At 55.2% G+C, this 17,193-nt stretch overlaps 1 protein-coding gene and 2 long non-coding RNA genes across 3 annotated transcripts; 1 reads left to right on the top strand and 2 right to left on the bottom strand.

Annotated features, from left to right (window-relative positions):
* Positions 1–725: 725 nt before the first annotated feature.
* On the bottom strand, positions 726–4,606 carry LOC135227875 (uncharacterized). The gene is made up of 3 exons (XR_010318036.1): positions 4,437–4,606; positions 1,791–2,014; positions 726–1,651 (listed from the first exon to the last, which is right to left on the bottom strand). It is a non-coding gene; the product is annotated as an uncharacterized LOC135227875 (long non-coding RNA).
* Positions 4,607–6,131: 1,525 nt separating this feature from the next.
* Positions 6,132–12,286, bottom strand: LOC135227948 (uncharacterized). Its single transcript, XR_010318133.1, has 3 exons — positions 10,707–12,286; positions 8,051–8,139; positions 6,132–7,079 (listed from the first exon to the last, which is right to left on the bottom strand). It is a non-coding gene; the product is annotated as an uncharacterized LOC135227948 (long non-coding RNA).
* ZNF503 (zinc finger protein 503) lies at positions 11,846–15,939 on the top strand. Its single transcript, XM_023547106.2, has 2 exons — positions 11,846–13,222; positions 13,957–15,939. Exons 1-2 carry the CDS (start codon positions 12,896–12,898, stop codon positions 15,583–15,585), a joined length of 1,956 nt encoding a protein of 651 aa, XP_023402874.2. The 5' UTR covers positions 11,846–12,895; the 3' UTR covers positions 15,586–15,939.
* The last annotated feature ends 1,254 nt before the right edge of the window (positions 15,940–17,193 follow it).

Below are 17,193 nucleotides of genomic sequence, written 5' to 3'. Positions count from 1 at the left end.
CAAGTGCCCTGAATTCAGACTTCTAGCCTCCTAAACTGTGAGAAAATAAATTTATGTTCTTGAAAGCCACTCATTTGTGGTATTTCTGTTACAGCAGCACTAAGAAACTAAGACAGGGCCCCATACCAGTCCCCATTATGGGAACCCATGGGCACATCTAAGAAGCAATCACCACCAGAACCTGTTTAGAAGCCACCCAAAGAGCCGGGTGATGGCAAATCCATTGATATTCTTGGTTGCGAATGACAGAAACTGGCTCTAATTTAAGCAGAAAAGGAATCTATCAGAAGGATATCAGGAAGGTCAGAGAATCCGAAGGAAGACTGGAGATCCACACTTGGGAACCAAGAGTGGCTGGGAATGGAGGATGTGCTTTGTCAGGCTACTGTCTGAGTGGCCGCCATTACCACACTCGACATGGTAGCCATTGCCCATTCCCCCCAGCAGCCCCTAGACAGTCAGTGCTGTTGCACTGGACTCCAGGCTACTGCTGGGCTCTCAGAGTCCCCGCTACTGCTGATAAGGGTTTCTGAACTATCTCCAATCCTCTACTCACACTAGAGTCAAACGCCCAGGCAGAAGCATTCCATTGGTGAAGTCTCAGCTGCCAGGGTCAGAGAGAAAAGGATATGGCTCCTTCAGCTTGTACAGTTGGAAGCAGGCCTTGCTTCCCAACAAAAAGGAAGGGGATTCAGATGCTAGGCAGCCAAAATGGTGAAAAAATCACTAACTGTCCACTATGCAATGCTTTATGGCAATACTGAGGGCTAAGGGTATTACTAGACTGGACTCCAAGTGACTTTTGGCTATTCTGAAAAACCAAAGCTAACCCTTGGGCATGTTGCCTGCTGCTGAGGCAATTTCGAAAACAATACTTGAAGGCCAGCCTCTAATAGAGGTTTCTAACTCTTTTTTGGACTGTAGTAACACCATTAAAAATAATATTTGCTAAAGGATACAGGTTAAAGATGCGTTTGACTGCAAGTATAAAAACACCCAACTTCAATGACTTAAACAAGCAGGGATTTTATTTTTCTAACATAGCAAAAGTTATGGAGGTGGGTGATTGCTGGTGATGGCTCTGTGTTTCAATGACATCAGGACTAAGTCTCTCTCTGCATTTCTCTTGGGGTTTCTTCATAGTCACAGAACAGCTGCTACAGCTTCATCCTGTGCATCCAAGGAAGAAAGGAGAAAGGGGGGAAGGGAAGGGCCATACCACCTGCTTCATCCCCTTTGGTCAGGAAAGAAGAGTATTCCTCAACCTCCCCCAACTGTTTTGCTACTTCCTTATGTCTCCTTGCGCCTCATTTGCCAACCTGGGTTCACATGGCCATCCCCTAGCTGCAAGGACCCTAGGGCATTTGGAGAGAACAAAGAAGTTCAGTTCAGCAGGAGTAGAAGCAGCTGCACTTTCCGTTACGTATCATATGAAAATGGAATCACTGTACGCATATAACCACCAGTTGCCATGAAGTTGATTCTGACCCCCACGTGTGTCAGGGTAGAGCTGTGCTCCACAGGGTTTTCAATGGTTAATTTTTCAGTAGATTGCCAGACCTTTCTTCCAAGGTGACTCTGGGTGGATTCAAACCTCCAACCTTTCAGTTAACCACTGAGAGCATTAACAGTTTGTGCCGCCTAGGGAATCCTGTAAGGATAGAGACACAAGAAATTTTATTAGTGAAAAAAAAAACAACCTGATAATAACCTGTCTTAGAGTCCTAGTTCTGCCGTAACAGAAATACCACAGGTGGACGGCTTTGAAGAGCAGAAATTTATTTTCTCACCATTGAGGAGGCTGGAAGTCTGAATTCAGGGCACTGGCTCGAGGGGAAGGCTCTCTCTCTGTGGGCTCTGGGGGAAGAGTCTTGTCTTTTTCAACTTCTGTAGCCCCAGCATTCCTCAGTTCCTTGATGATCTTCATGTGACATGTATTCCCTTCATCTGTGTTTCCTTGTGCACCTAATCGGCTCTTTTTATATCCCAGAAGTGATTAGGTTTAGGACATACCCTACAATGACATGACACCATTAACATAATGAAGAAAGCCCTATTCCCAAACAAGATTATATCCACAGGCTTAGGGTTAGGATTCCAACTCATATTTTTGAGGGACACAATTCAATTCACAACACAACCTATATGCCCATTAATAGGTGGATGGTTGAATAAGTGTGGTATATCCATTCTATGAAATACAATGCAGCTATAACATGGATAAATTAGCTCTATATAACTATAGGAAACCCTGGTGGCGTAGTGGTTAAGAGTTACAGCTGCCAATCAAAAGGTGGGCAGTTTAAATCCTCCAGGTGCTCCTTGGAAACCCTATGGTGCAGTTCTACTCTGTCCTATAGGGTTGATATGAGTCGGAATCAACTCGACAGCAACTGGTTTGGTTTTTTATTTTATATATATCTATAAACCCATTGGAAACCCTGGTGCATAGTGGTTAAGTGCTAAGGCTGCTAACCAAAGGGTCGGCAGTTCGAATCTGTCAGGCGCTCCTTGGAAACTCTACGGGGCAGTTCTACTCTGTCCTACAGGGTCACTATGAGTCAGAGTCGACTCAGCGGCACTGGGTTTGGTTTGGTTTTTTTTTTTTATAAACCCGTTTATTATCCAGCGAGAATGACAAGTTGCAGAAAACTCTGTATAATTTTTTTTTTATGAACAAGCATCCACATAATAGCCACATATACAGGAGTATAGTTTATATAAGCATGGTGAACATGGAGAAAGGAGCAGAAGTCACACCCCAGGTTGTTGAAACTGGGTGTTTCAAGGGACTGCTCAGAGAATGGAGAGAAGATGGAAGGGAAACCATTAATGTTTTTATCTTTGAGTGTTTTACTGGCTGAAGTGAATATGTGTTTCCTTTATAATTTGGGGATGCTATTTAATCGAAGCTTTTTATAAGTAATTTGGAATTTGATTATGAAGAGTCAAGTGCTACATGTGGACAGCAGGGAGCCACTGAAGATTTCTGAGCAAGGGAATGATGCAGTCAGGAAAATTAACCTGGCAGGAGTAGGTGTAACACGTTAGAAGTGGGAGATGCTGGAGATGGGCAGAACAATGAAAAGGTTCCTGAAGCAGCAGTTCAGCAAGAAGCTAATAAAGGACTGGACTGTGATAGAACAGTCTGTGGAGAGAGGAAAAGGGAAAGGGGGACCAGGCAGGAGCCTTGGAACATAAATGCCTACATAAGGGAGAAGGTGTCATGGGTGGGGGGATCACTTTTCCATGAAATTATGTGAAGCAGCACACCTTGCACTTTGAAAACCTGAATAAATAAATGCCTGTAAAACCACAGCTATTTCTCTCCTCCAACCTCCTCCAGTATTCGCTTAACACTTTTGAATATAGATTCAAAATAAATATTATCTTTTTGTGAGACTTGTGTTATGTCCCTCATTAAATGGAAAATGTCTTAGGATGTGAGAACATAGGAAACACTTCTTGGTGGTCCACAAAAGTGTAATGAACCCCGTAAGGAGTCATTCATTCCTTCAGCACAGCCGATGATACCCGTAAACGCTTCTTTCTTGAAGGAACAGCCTCGGTCTCTGCCCCCTTGGAGTCTAAAAGCATTAGCAAGGCCCTGAAGTGGGAAGTCGCCTGGCACAGCTGAGGAAGCAAAAGGAAGCCAGGACAGCTAGAGCTCAGGGCGAGGGGGAGCCAGAGACAAGACAAAATCATGGGTACATCATGCGGAGACCCGCCAGCCATGGGAAATAGGCTGGACTTGATCCTAAGGATACCGGACCCAGAGGCTTTAAAGCAAAGGAAGAGAAACATGGTCTGATTTGCTTTTTTTAAAAGATCCCTCTGGCTTCAGGCATGCAGCACAGAGGAACAACAGGAGGTGCTCAGTAGGGGGTCCGGTCTCCCCAGCAGGCTCCCCAGAGCTGAGTTGAGCACACCTCATTTATACCTTGTCCTCTAAGCAGCTCCGCCTCCCGCTCAGCACTGGCCTCAGCTGCAGGTGGACACCCGCCCCCCATCAGGTAGGTAAAAAGGCCGGGAGTTCGGCAGACTCCCCAGAGTAATGGAGTGGGAAGCTGAGGATCTGAAGAGCAGGGCTGAGGATATGGATAGGATGGGGATAAGGCAAGGCCGATTTCTTTGTGTCGCCACTTCTTCATACAACGGGGCATTCACGGTACCCACTTTAGGGAACTGCTGTGAGAAATAATTCAGACGAAGTTCTTAGAACAGTACCCGGCACACAAATGAACATCCAAAATGTTAGCTTTTATTTTGTTCTTCCCAAAAGGCAGGCAGGAACTCTCTGGGCACGAATGTGTATTCTCTCTTTTTTTTTTTAGTGTCAGAGGCGAAGTCTGGCCAGATCCCATAGATCGTTTGGGGGCCCCGGAGCCAGGCAGCTCCCAATACTATCAAAAGACCAAAGTTTGAACAAGTCTTACCAGCGAGTTTGGGTTGGGCAGCTAGCGCGTAGGTGTCTATGTTCCTGTGATTTAAAAATCCTAGATTTCGCCGGGGAAAGAAAAACGGGGCTGCTCGCTGCCCTACCGGAGGAGACCCTGGTTCGGGGCCAGACCTCCCGCCAGAGCAAAAGACCCAGCGGCGCCGCCGGGCAAAGGCCGAAGGGGGCGAGTCGGGGCCGGAGCGCGCGTCGGGGGCGGGGCCTGCGCGACGGGGGCGGGGCCTGTGCGGCCACCCGCAGCCCCGCCCCCAGCGGAAGTGCCGCTGGGCCCGCCCCTCGCTCCCGAGGCCGTTCTCCTCGCCCCGCCCCCGGCTGGCTCTCTGGCTCAATTCCGTTCCCCGAGCAGGTTCTGCCAGGGCCCGCGCTGGGTCCGGAGAGGAGGCCTGGGGTCCGCGCATCTGGCACGCTCGGGTCGTGCTCCCTGTCCCTTCCACTCCCCCGTGCTCCCTTCTATTTCTGTTACCGGTGCGGGCCGCAGGCGCCACGGGGGACCGCACAGGTAAAGTCTCCGCAAGTGAGAGCGCAGGTGTGGGCGCCTCCGAGGCCGGGTGGGCGGGGGAGAGGCCCCGGGCGCGTGCCCGGCTTTTTTCCAAAGCGACTGTAATGACACTGGGGATGTGGGGAGGGCGGACGGGGACCCTGGGAGCTCCTCAGTGTCCTGGGGAGGCCGAGGCACCGGATAAGAAGCCCGCTGGAGCTTGGGGTCCAGGTGATTTGTTCCCGCGTCTTGCGCAGACTCCGTTGCGCCTCGAAGGTGTTGAGCTAGTTGGAAGGGGACACGTCCGGGTCTCCGCACCAGAAGCAGACCCCCACTCTTCCCCCATGGTGACTGGGGACTGAGAGCCGCCCCTCCTTGCCGTGCACAATCCTAGGTTTGCAGAATAAAAGTCAATAAAATCGATACAATGGCAAAAAATATATATATATTGGGTTGTTGTTATTTGCGTTTGTTAGATCTTTATTATTATTACTCTTTTGCTTCCTTCTTAGAAAAGGTGGCTATAGCTCCCGAATCGGGAGCAAAATGCTCGGAGAAGGAAGCAAAATGCCCTCCGGTCTCCCGGCAGGGGCTGGGGTCTGTCTCGGCCCGAAGCCGCGCAAACTTCCCAGCGTGGCATTGAGGGATCCAGCGATGGGATGGGAGGCCCAGGCGCACTCAACTGCCGGATATGGCCTTTCCCCGCGCCTCATTGTCCATGCTTTAGGGAGATGGCCCCCCTGCGCCAGCAATTCCAGCGTTCACCACCCCCAATCCCCCAGGGGCTGTGCCTCCACCCCTCCTCCGCTCTCTCCCCGGCGCTTTAAATAATGATATTTGCATGCAGGGAGCGATTCATAAATATGTCAGGGCCGGTGAAATATAGGCAACATTTCAAACTTTCTATTTAAAAAACATGAATTATGGCCGCGGAAAATGTGTTCCCATTTAAAGGCGATACGAAGTATTTGGTGTCTCGTCCCCGGGCCCATCCATCACGCAGACAATAAAGAGAGTTTTTCGCCCTGACACCCACGATTTATAGGCGCCCTTCTCTGCCCTCATCACTCACCCACCGTGGCCAGCCCGGCGACAGGCCCCGCGGAGAGACGGGCGGCCGCCCCCGCGCGGACTTGCGCGCGCACTTTGCACTGTCCCCGGCCTCCTAAGACAGTCGTTCCTAGGGGAAGCGCCGGCTCTAGGGAGTCAATGGGGCCGGCGATGAAGCTCGGGGCAGTCAAGTGGGGAGCGGGAGCCACATGTCCCCCACCTCAGTGCAAACCTTTCTCAGGGTTGGGGCCGAGCGAGCCGAGGAGCGGCCTTGCGGGCTAGCGCTGTGACCGGGCCTCTCCTGCCAACCGCGGCGCCGCGCGGGGAAGTTTGCAGGGCAGTCGGCCCAAGGGTCTTCACGCACTGGTTTGAGGTGTGGGGAGAGGACCAGACTGGGAGGGGAGGGCAGGGCGATTCTTTACCATTCCCCCCCACCAAAGGCTCGCGGATCTCATGGTTGTTTTTTTTCTTCCAGCCCCCTGGGCGGACGCTTATGGACAAAGCTCTTTCTGCAACTTTTACAAAGCCCCCCCCCCCCGCCATGTAATCCCCAGAAACACATCTTGAAATTCCGCGGCAGCTTAGAAACCATTTTTACTGACAGAGGCCGAGGAGTTGGAGGAAAAGAGATGAGAAGGCGCTTGCCCCAGCGCTTCGCCCTCGGCCGCCCATCGCCCTCTTCGCCCTCCGCCCCATCCCGCGCGCGCACTAACTAGTGCGCGGTCCTCCCAAAGCCGCCTCTGAACCTCTGCAGCAAACCTGCGACGAGGCAAGCTCCAGCCACGTTTGCAGCAGAATTTGCTTTCAGTTTTCGGCGCTGACTGACTGAGCCCAGCGCTTTTCCCAAGCACCGGGAGAGGTGGATGCTGTCAGACGTGGCCAGGCTGCTGCTCTGCCTGCGGAAGCCGCTAGTCCGACATCCTTCTGGGGCCCGACCAGCCGCCGAGGGGCCAAGAGAAGCCACCTCGCGTCCCGCACAGGGCCGAGGTGTCCGGCGCACACGAGAGCCCCGAGCCGTTTCCTGTCAGATGCCTGCGAGCTGGATTTATTCGGATAAAAGCAGCGCACACAGCAGCCAGAGAAATCCTGTCGATTCTAAAAATGACAAGATTGAATTTATTAGATGTAGATTCCTGTGTAAGTGCAGAGAGATGAAAAATTACACAAACAGCCCAACGTCCAGTGTGAACACCACAGATCGCTTCCGCCTTCAAAGGCATGTCACTTAACACAATTGAATATTTACATCTATAAAATATTCTTAAATTATCGGCGTGTGCACGTATCTTTAAATTGGAAAATATCTAGAGCAAGTGTCTTTTTACAGCCTCTGCTTGGGTGTAATCTGGACTCGAGATAGTACCTACGTTCATGTAACCACGCAGCGAATATCTTTTATAGTCCGAGTGAGTCCTGCGTGGTCGAGGGGCGCAGTATCTGTAGTTCTTTAAATATCTGCGGCGTGGCACAGGTGACACAAACACATTTAAGAAAACCGGGAGTGCACGTAACTGACCCACTGCATCGACACTGTATTTCTGGGTATGGAAATAAGTATTCCTACCAGGTTGGCTGTAGAGAGTGCGCACAATTGGGGGGGTTTTCGGGAACCCGGTGTGTGGGCTATGGAACCTGTAGCTCCGGGAGCCGAGCACACTAAGGTGGGCTCTATTCGATAGGCAAAATCCGCTGCCTCGGGAATGACCACCGTGAGAGGCTCGGCTCGGAAGTTCAGGACAGTCGCACCTTGGGGGTTTTCCCCGATGGGGACGCCCAAAGGGCGCTCTGCGAGGCGCTGAACCCAGCAGTTAGGGTACCAGGACATGGGGTCCTCCGAGCAGCCCTTCCTTCTCAAGTGACTTCAACCCGGGTGTCGGCAGGGGCCGTTGGGGCCTATCGAGTTGGAGCAAGAGCGCTGCCCAAAGCGCGAAGTCGGACCAAGTCCAAGATTTCGCGCTTGTCCTGAAGCCAGGCCCCGCCTGGCCCGCGGGCTCCAGTTTGAGGTCATGGAAGCAGTCATCTGGCTGTATTTTCTTATGAAAGAAAATAGGCACCCTCTCACATACCCAGTGCTGAGACGCCAGTATCCCGTGAGCCTCCTCCACATATTTACAAAGCCAAGGCAACGCCATGAGCAAGGTCGGCGACGTTGCAGCTGTGAATATTCAAAGACCAAATACAAATTCCAGAATAGGGTGTTTGCAACCGTCCACTCATCTCTCTGCTCTGGTCTCTCCCTTTTCTCCTTACCCCACCAAAAGCACCCCACCCTTAAATAGGCCCGGAGCTTCTGAGAGCCCCTGCTTGGGGAGAAATCAGAGAGGATTCTGTCATGAGACCCTGGGAAATGCGCACACTCCTGGGACAGCCCTCACGCGGGAAAAATAACCCGGGCCGTAAGAACGTCCTACTCTAAAGAGTGTGACTGTGCAAGAAGTGGTATATGTGGTATACGCAGTATACCGAGAGGAGGGAAAGAGAATAGGAAATATACCTTGGCAAGTAAGGAAAAAAGAGACGCCAAGAAAGAAACGGGCGAGGAAGCAAAAAGAAGGGAGAGAGAAAAAAAAAGAAAAGGGAAGACTGGGGAAGCAGTGGAGAAAGGCAAAGGATGTGGCGAGGCCCCGGGACCAGGCCAGGCCGTGGCTCTGGCATACCCGGAGCCTCCCAGGCTCGGAGAAGCGGCAAGGGCAGCTCGGGACCGTCCCCCATGAGCCCTGCGACTCTGGGTCCCGCTCCGGATCGGGCGGGTCCGACCTGGGCCCAGCAACCTCGGCGCGCTTTCTCTTCCTACTTGCCCGGGACATCAAGGCTGGGCGGGGCGGGGGTGGAGAGGCCCCCGGGGGCGCGCCAGTCCGGGACTCTTTGGGCGCTCTGGGCCAGGCTTTCCAGCTCGCCAGGCCTGACCTGTCAGGCGGATTATCTTCGAGGGAGATTAATAGGGAAGGCGGGCTGCAATAATAATCGTTTTGTTTGATGTGACAACTCTGATAGGCGTTGATTTACTTACAAACTGATAGGCTTTTAATTGAGCGCCTCCGCCGAGCCCGAGATGAAAGGGAAGCGGCGGTGAAAGGCGGCCCGCCTGCCCTCCGGCCTCAATACTGATTAGCCATCTCGACAGTGAATAGTTCAAGGCATTTTCAAACTTTTTTCCTCGGCTCTCGCCCCTTCCTTCTCCTCCTCCCACCCCCTCCTCAAATATCTGCCAACCCACTCCTTTTTTAGAGAAAACAAATCATTTCCATTGTGTGCAAATAAAATCCGCAGGACATCCCTGCCAACAGCCGCTGGGGTTGGAGGCAATAAGCCTAGAAAAAAAAAAAAGCGGGGTAATTAATAACCCCCCACCCCCAGGGTCCGCGCGGTCTCAAGGGTTTGGCTTCCTCCGCGAGGTGCGCAGGCTCCGACGCTGGCGCCTCTCGAAAGCCTGGGGCGCACTCGCCCCCAGGCGCCCCCAAGCGCTCGGACCTTTGGAGTTGGGTTTTGCGAAGTGCAGTAAGCACGCCGACAACGACCCGCGCGCATGTTGCACGGCACAGGCCCACAAGTGTGTGCGACAGAGCCGTTGCACGCCCGTGCCGGGGGACGCAGGGGCCAGTCCCGGGCTCCCCGAGGCTTTGAGCGCTGAGGCAATCGCCCTTGAGCCTTCGGACGCAAGAAAGTTGCTGGGGTTATAGGACAGGGAAAGAGCCTCCGGCTCCCTGGGGGGATCTGCGACGCCACCCGGCGGTTGTCGGTCCCACACTGGCCGAGGCCACAGCATTTAGTTCCTGGGCCTGGCGGGGAGGCAGCAGCGATAAACGGCCCAAGGCTGGGCTCTTGCGCTGCGAGCTCTACAGTTGGTCCAGGCCCATAGGTCGACAGCCGCGCTCCCATCCACACAGGCAGACACTAACACACCCTCAGGATACAAGCGGCCTCACAGACAAGCTGCCTACAAGACAGTTTAGGACTGTTTCGCCCTCTGAAACCGACACCTGAAACTCGCTCCCAGAAGATCATTCAATCTTCACGACCTCGCCTGTGGCCTCGCCACAGTTTGGCGGACTCATTCTCCTCCGCGGCCGCATAGGCCGACAGTCTAAACCGTCTTGAACGCGTATGTGGTCTTACACCTACACACACACTCACACCGACAAACACCGGTCCCAAACACACACCACCTCACTCCCCTCATCTCTCCTCTCCATATTATCTTCTGTCAAGTTGCCATCTAATAAAAGGTATCCATCTAGAGAATCCAGGGATAAGATTAAAACGCAAAGAATGCCTACGCGAAAATTCTAAAACTCACCCCAGAAAGTTCTCAGTACCTGTGTACAGTAGGAGACAGAGACAGAAGGAGGGGGAGGGGAGAGGGTGGTGAGAAACAGGAGGGCGAGCACGCAGAGGACCGGTCCCAGGCCCGGCCTCCGTGCGTACCCGGCCAAACGCTGGGTGCGAGCCGGTGGAAACCCGGTCTCCAGGCCCGGTCCCCGCCCCCCGCGCGGGCACAGGCTGGCTTCCAGCTCCTTGCGCTCCCAGCCCCACCATTTATCAAAAGGACTTGACAACAAAAGAAGAGCCAGGGCGGAAAAGCGGGGGAGGAGAGATTCAAAGTCTTCCCAGCCTTTCCGGGGGTGGGGGGAGATCCTCTTCTCGCCCCCTTGCAGTTTCTGCGAGTTTCTGGAGGTCACCCTCGAGCTCGTGCCGGCCGCCACCAAAGCCCAGAGAACTCACACAGCAGCGCGCTGTGCACCAGATTCAGGTACACGGCTGCACTCACAGCGCCTCCCCTCTTCTTTCCAAACAGCCCGAGTGACAGTGCAAATCGAGGGGAACGCGGCGGTCCCGCTCCGCTTCCCTGGAAGAGCCCATATTCCCACAGGCAGCCACCCCCTCCCTCCCTCTCTCCTTCCCTGTTTTCTCCCCGCGCAGGTCACTCCCGGCTCGGCGTTCCGATAAATTCGAGAGAGCCCCGAGTAACCCCGGTTCCCAAGCCTGTGAGGATGCCGAGGGGCGGGGGTAGGGAAGGGCTACGGAGGGGGCCAGAGTGAGCCTGAGACGTATCTCCCCCCTGCACACAAGGTCGGGCCTCTTCTAGCCTTTGGGCACTAGACACAGTCCGAGGGTATCAAAAAACTGGAGCCGGAGGGGTTTACCCCTACCATTGATCTCCAGGACTCGAGATTACGTCGGTAGACTGGCTCGTGAAAAGAAGACTCTGAGTTTGGGGTAAGGGCACAACGGAGGGTGGTGCCCGCGGCAGGGTGGCAGCCTGACCTCTGCACGCTATACACCCCTGAGAGACTATCCCCGGGGGAAAAAAATCCGTCTTAGACGTCGCCGCCGCCAGTCTCCTGTACCCCGAGCCGCCCCGAGCTCCACGGCCCAGTAGATCAAAGCCCCCGGAGGTGGGAAGGTTGTTTCCCTCTCCCACACGTTCAGGGGCTTGGCGGCACCCCAGGCCTGCGCCCCCTCTCTGCGCCCTAGGCGCACCTGCGCACTTTACTCTCACGAACCATTTTCCTGACACTGAGCGCCTCTTTCACTCTTTTTCTCAGCCCCTCTCCCGCCCCATCGCCCACAGACTCCCAGCCCAGGCGGCTACTCCTCTTTCCCCCTCCTCTGGTTCCCTTTCGGTCTCTTCCTCTTCGTCTCTCTTTCCCTCTCTCTTTTTCCCTTCAAGTCGCACCCCCTTGTAATCAGCAACAAAAGCTGACATAAATCACGGGCGGATTGACAAGAGCTGACAAATAACTGATTGATTGCGGTCGAGGAACATTGACAATTGATGGAGGGGTGGAGATGCCCAAAGAACGCGCCGGGGGGCGGGTGGTGGAAGAGAGGGTAGCAGGAGAGAGTCAGAATGGGGGGGGGGTACTGAGTGTGAGACAGAGGAAACATGTGATCCCCGCTCCTGCCCCAATCTGAGCGTCCCCGGGAGTCACGTGGTTGGGAAGGGCGGGGAGCCGGGTGAGCTACGCCAGGAAGAGCCGTCACCGCTGCCGCTGCCCACCTAGCTTCTGGTTTCTCCGCCGCTAAGTCTAGGGAAATCAAAGCGGGCGGGCATACTTCCTCCAGTACCCTCTCCCCACCTTTCCTTGTCCAGGCGGCCACGCTGCGCAGGGCTCAATCTCTGAGGAGAGAACGCTTGGTTCGAGGGACCCCTGCGCACCCCCGGAGCACCCGTTGGAGTCCAGACTTCTACCGATGCTCCTTCTGGAAACCCCTGCAGTTCGTTTCTCACAAGCAACCCCCTTCAAATGAAGATTTCAGTTTATTTGCGAGCTGGGGAAAGGAAGGACGACGAGGAGGAAAAAAGAGGGAGGCGGCGAATGTCAAACGTAGAATACACGTCCGTCTAGTCCACTGAGTGAAATCGAGGGAGGGGACATTCGGGGAGGCGGTGAAGAGGGCGCTGCCCATTAAAATCAGCTCTGAGAGTCCTGGCGGCGGTGGCGGTACAGGGCGCGTCACATCCCCTTGACCCTCCAATCACCTCGGGCTCCCATTTGATTGGAAGGCGGCAAAGGCTTTAATCTCCCCCTTGGTGCAGCTGCTTTTGAAGTGAGTTTCCTCGCCAGAGCCCCGGCTGGACAGGCAGCGGCTCACATCGTAGAGCGCAGCGCCGGCGAGGGGCCGCGAGAGCGCAGCGCAGGGGCGCAGCCCGCGGCAGACACGGCAAGCCGCCCGGTATTCCCGCAGTCCAGCCGGCTCCTCCCGCCCGGCCAAGGCTCCGCTGCGGGCTACCCAGGATTATTCGCTTTTGACTCCTGGCGCCGAGAAGGCGCGCTGGGCGCCGGTGACCGCCGCTCCGGTTCCTCCTTCTCCTTCTGATTCTGGTCCCCGGGCGAGCGCGCAGCCGGGAGCCCGCCCCGCGCTTCCCGGAGCCCTCCCCCCGCTGCTCCCATGCGCGCGGGTGGGTCATGAGCACAGCGCCCTCGCTTTCTGCCCTAAGAAGCAGTAAGCACGTCGGCGGCAGCGGCTGCGGCGGCGGCGGCGGCAGCAGTGCGGACCCTGCTTGGACCAGCGCGCTCTCTGGAAATTGTTCCGGCCCCGGCCCCGGCCCCGGCTCCGGCTCCTCGGCCGGCAGCACCAAGCCTTTTGTGCACGCCGTGCCCCCCTCCGACCCTTTGCGCCAGGCCAACCGCCTGCCCATTAAGGTGCTGAAGATGCTGACTGCAAGGACTGGCCACATTTTGCATCCCGAATACCTTCAGCCCTTGCCTTCCACGCCGGTCAGCCCCATCGAGGTAAGGAACCTCTCCCGGCAACGCGCTGGGACCGCCGCCCTGGCTGCCGCTCCGCGAGGTTTCTTTCTTTCTGGAACTGGGGGTCGGGGGAGGTCGGGGTGATTCAGCTGGTGTGTGTTTCGGGGGGGGGGGTAGGACAGTGGTTCTGCACCTGAAAACTAGGGCGGAAAGATGGAAGAAGGTGGAATGTGGTGTGAATGGGGACAAGGAGGCCAAAACTTGTTTCTCCCCTTGGTATTAAAGTCCTTACCCCAACCCAGGCCCCCTCACACTCTGCCGCGAAGATCGGCTGGAGTCTCAGATACTGATGGCAAAGTCTCCGTCCTTCGCCTCCCCCCTCAAGCTGGTATTTGTACACAGCCTCTGAGGCGCCAACTGACCAACCCCTTAGTCTGAAAAATTAAGGGGTGTGTGTGTGAGAGAGAGGGGTACAGTTCTGGATCAAGGAGTCGAGTCGGAAACCAAAACATTCTGTGAATTTCTTGCAAATCCAGTTAGAACTGGTAGGAGGCCAGAAAGATCCTGGATTGGGGGTGGGGGGGTTGTCTGCTGCCTTTCCCAGAGACGAGAATGTTTGTGTGTAGGGGTGGGGGAGAGTGCCTTCTAGAAATGCGCCTCCGAGCTGAGAGGATCTTCACGGGCTATGGTGGATGGGCATTTGATCCCTAGATGCCAGAATTCTAAAGGGTTTCCCCTTCTTTCTCTGTGTGCCCCCTCCTCGTCTGACTCCGCAGCTCGATGCCAAGAAGAGCCCGCTGGCGTTGTTGGCGCAAACATGCTCGCAGATCGGGAAGCCCGACCCCTCGCCTTCCTCCAAACTCTCCTCGGTCGCCTCAAATGGGGGCGGCGCGGGCAGTGCCGGCGGCGGCTCCGGGGGCGACAAGGACGCCAAGTCGGGCCCCCTCAAGCTGAGTGACATCGGTGTGGAGGACAAGTCGAGTTTCAAGCCGTACTCCAAACCCGGCTCGGATAAGAAGGAGCCAGGAGGCGGCGGCGGAGGAGGCGGGGGCGGCGGGGGCGGCGGTGGGGGGGTTTCGGCGGAGAAGTCGGGATTCCGAGTACCGAGCGCCACCTGCCAGCCATTCACGCCCAGGACAGGCAGCCCGAGCTCCAGCGCCTCGGCCTGCTCGCCGGGAGGCATGCTGACCTCGGCTGGGGGCGGCCCAGAGGGCAAGGACGACAAGAAGGACCCCGACGCGGGCGGCGGCGGCAACAAGGGGACCGGGAGCGCCTCGGCCGAAGGGGGTCCCGCGGGACTGGCGCACGGCCGGATTAGCTGCGGCGGCGGGATTAATGTGGAGGTGAACCAGCACACGGACGGGGGCCCGGGGGGCAAAGCTCTAGGCTCGGACTGCGGCGGCTCATCAGGCTCCAGCTCCGGCTCGGGCCCCAACGCGCCCACCTCCTCCTCGGTGCTGGGCTCCGGGCTGGTGGCGCCCGTGTCGCCCTACAAGCCGGGCCAGACAGTGTTTCCTCTGCCTCCCGCAGGCATGACCTACCCAGGCAGCCTGGCCGGGGCCTATGCCGGCTACCCGCCCCAGTTTCTGCCGCATGGCGTGGCGCTCGATCCCACCAAGCCGGGCAGCCTGGTGGGGGCCCAGCTGGCGGCGGCCGCGGCCGGCTCTCTGGGCTGCAGTAAGCCGGCTGGCTCCAGCCCCTTGGCCGGAGCGTCGCCGCCGTCTGTAATGACAGCCAGTTTGTGCCGGGACCCGTACTGCCTCAGCTACCACTGCGCCAGCCACCTGGCCGGGGCGGCGGCCGCCAGCGCATCGTGCGCGCACGATCCGGCCGCTGCGGCCGCGGCACTCAAATCTGGATACCCGCTGGTGTACCCCACGCACCCGCTGCACGGTGTGCACTCGTCGCTAACCGCCGCCGCCGCAGCGGGCGCCACACCGCCCTCCCTGGCCGGCCATCCCCTCTACCCTTACGGCTTCATGCTTCCTAACGACCCGCTTCCCCATATCTGCAACTGGGTGTCGGCCAACGGGCCATGCGACAAGCGCTTCGCCACGTCCGAAGAGCTACTGAGCCACTTGCGGACGCATACGGCCTTCCCCGGGACGGACAAACTGCTGTCGGGCTACCCCAGCTCGTCGTCTCTGGCCAGCGCCGCCGCCGCCGCCATGGCTTGTCACATGCACATCCCCACGTCGGGGGCGCCGGGCAGCCCCGGGACGCTGGCGCTGCGAAGCCCCCACCACGCGCTGGGCCTCAGCAGCCGATACCACCCCTACTCCAAGAGCCCGCTCCCCACGCCCGGCGCCCCGGTGCCGGTGCCCGCTGCCACCGGACCCTACTACTCTCCCTACGCCCTCTACGGACAGAGACTGACCACGGCCTCGGCTCTGGGATATCAGTGAGGGCGGTCTGGAGGGCTAGCTAAAGAGAGAAAGGCGCTTGGTGGGGAGGAGGAGCCGAGGGAGGAAGGGGGCGAAATTCTGGGGAGGGGCGGGAGCAGGGCTGAGTCTACGGACACCCGCGCGTGGGGAAGACCCGGGCCGTGAAAGGAAAAAAACATATACCATATCTATCCGACAACAGCGTTCGAGACCCGGTGGGAAATTCCTCTCCCCTCCACCTCTCACCTCCTCACCCAAACTTTATAAAAGTTGAAAACAATATCATTTGACTTTTTATAGAGAAAAAAAGAAAAAAAAAATGATTGAGAAAGTGTTCATCTGAGGACTGCGTCGGTGAACACTGGTATTTATTTATGTTAGCTCCAAGCGGACCCGTGGTTCAAAAGTGCATTATTTAGTTTGAGGTCTGTAGGTAAAAAGAGGAGGAAAAAAAAAAAAAACTTGAGGGTAAAAATGTGGAAAACAAACCCTCCTGTCCCTTGTAGATTATAAATAAAAACAAAACAACCGCAGAACTAGAGGTCTTCTCTTTAATGTTACTTTAAAATTGCTGATTGTATTGTACCGTTCTTATTTAATGTCTGATTGAAACACAAATTTACATGCATGTTTGTTACAAAAAAAATGAGAAGCAAAACGAGTCACAATTTGTCAGCTCTGATTTCAAATTGCAATTATTTTTAAGGTGTATACCATTGAAAGAGAATGGGTATTTTTTTGTATGTATTCTGGAAGAAAACAGCAAAAAAAAAAAAAAAAAAAAAAAGGAAAAACAATTCTATTCCAAAACCTCATTTGCCTTATTTTGTTCTTTAAAAGGAACGCTTAACTATTTTTAATTTTTAAGTCCACCCGCTGAGAAGGGGACAAGTAAGGTTTACGTCATGTACTAAAATAGACAATGTATCGCTTTAAAGATTAAAATTCCGTATATTTGATGTATTATTAAAGGGTTTTACTTCTTATGTTTTTTATTTTTTGCATAGAGAGAGAAGAGCCTGGCAGTTTTCGGCACTAGGTTCTCGGGGCCTCACGGCTACTGCTTCCCGGGACCGTGGCCGCATTTCCGATTGTTTTGCTGTGATTTTTCTGGAAGGGGCACGGGCTTCGAGAGGGCGGGCCACTGCGGGATTGGCCTTGGGGAGAATATTTTTTAAAAGGGAATTTCATAATTTGAATGATGTCTTTCTCTATTGCTCATTTCGTTTTTTTTTTTTTTTTTTTTTTTAATTTTTCTCCCAGCAGCCGGGTTGTTAAAAGTGAAAGGAAAAAAAAAGGTTTTTTGTTTTGTTTTAATTTTCCACTTGAGATTTTTGGACGATTGGGTTTCGTTTTGGGCGAAGAGGCAGCACAGGCCGAGACTCGCCGACCCGGCCTCCGCGGGGTGTACGCGCCGCGGCCCGCTTTCCCTCTCTTTGCTTCCTAAGCAATCCCTGCCCCGGGCGAGACTCGGGGAAGAAGGGGCGCTCGGGGAACCTGTTCCCCCGGGTCTGGGAAAAGCGCGCCGGAACCCTCTCTGTCCCTTGGGGCAAAGTGAGTTCGCTCTCCTTTTCTTCCCCGCAGCCAAGGGCCCGAAGAAGCCACCCGCCGGTCTCGTCCTACGACCTT

The sequence above is a fragment of the Loxodonta africana genome, chromosome 16 (assembly GCF_030014295.1).
Source record: "Loxodonta africana isolate mLoxAfr1 chromosome 16, mLoxAfr1.hap2, whole genome shotgun sequence".
Taxonomy (NCBI): Eukaryota; Metazoa; Chordata; class Mammalia; order Proboscidea; family Elephantidae; genus Loxodonta; species Loxodonta africana.
The sequence above is the reverse complement of the archived record's forward strand: the minus strand, read 5'-3'. Positions and strand labels throughout refer to the sequence as shown.

Bases quoted from the DNA above. Each gene is read 5' to 3' on its own strand.
- ZNF503 (XM_023547106.2), top strand. From the start codon at position 12,896: ATGAGCACAGCGCCCTCGCTTTCTGCCCTAAGAAGCAGTAAGCACGTC. The intron at 13,223-13,956 runs GTAAGGAACCTC...CTGACTCCGCAG, and splicing joins CGCCGGTCAGCCCCATCGAG to CTCGATGCCAAGAAGAGCCC.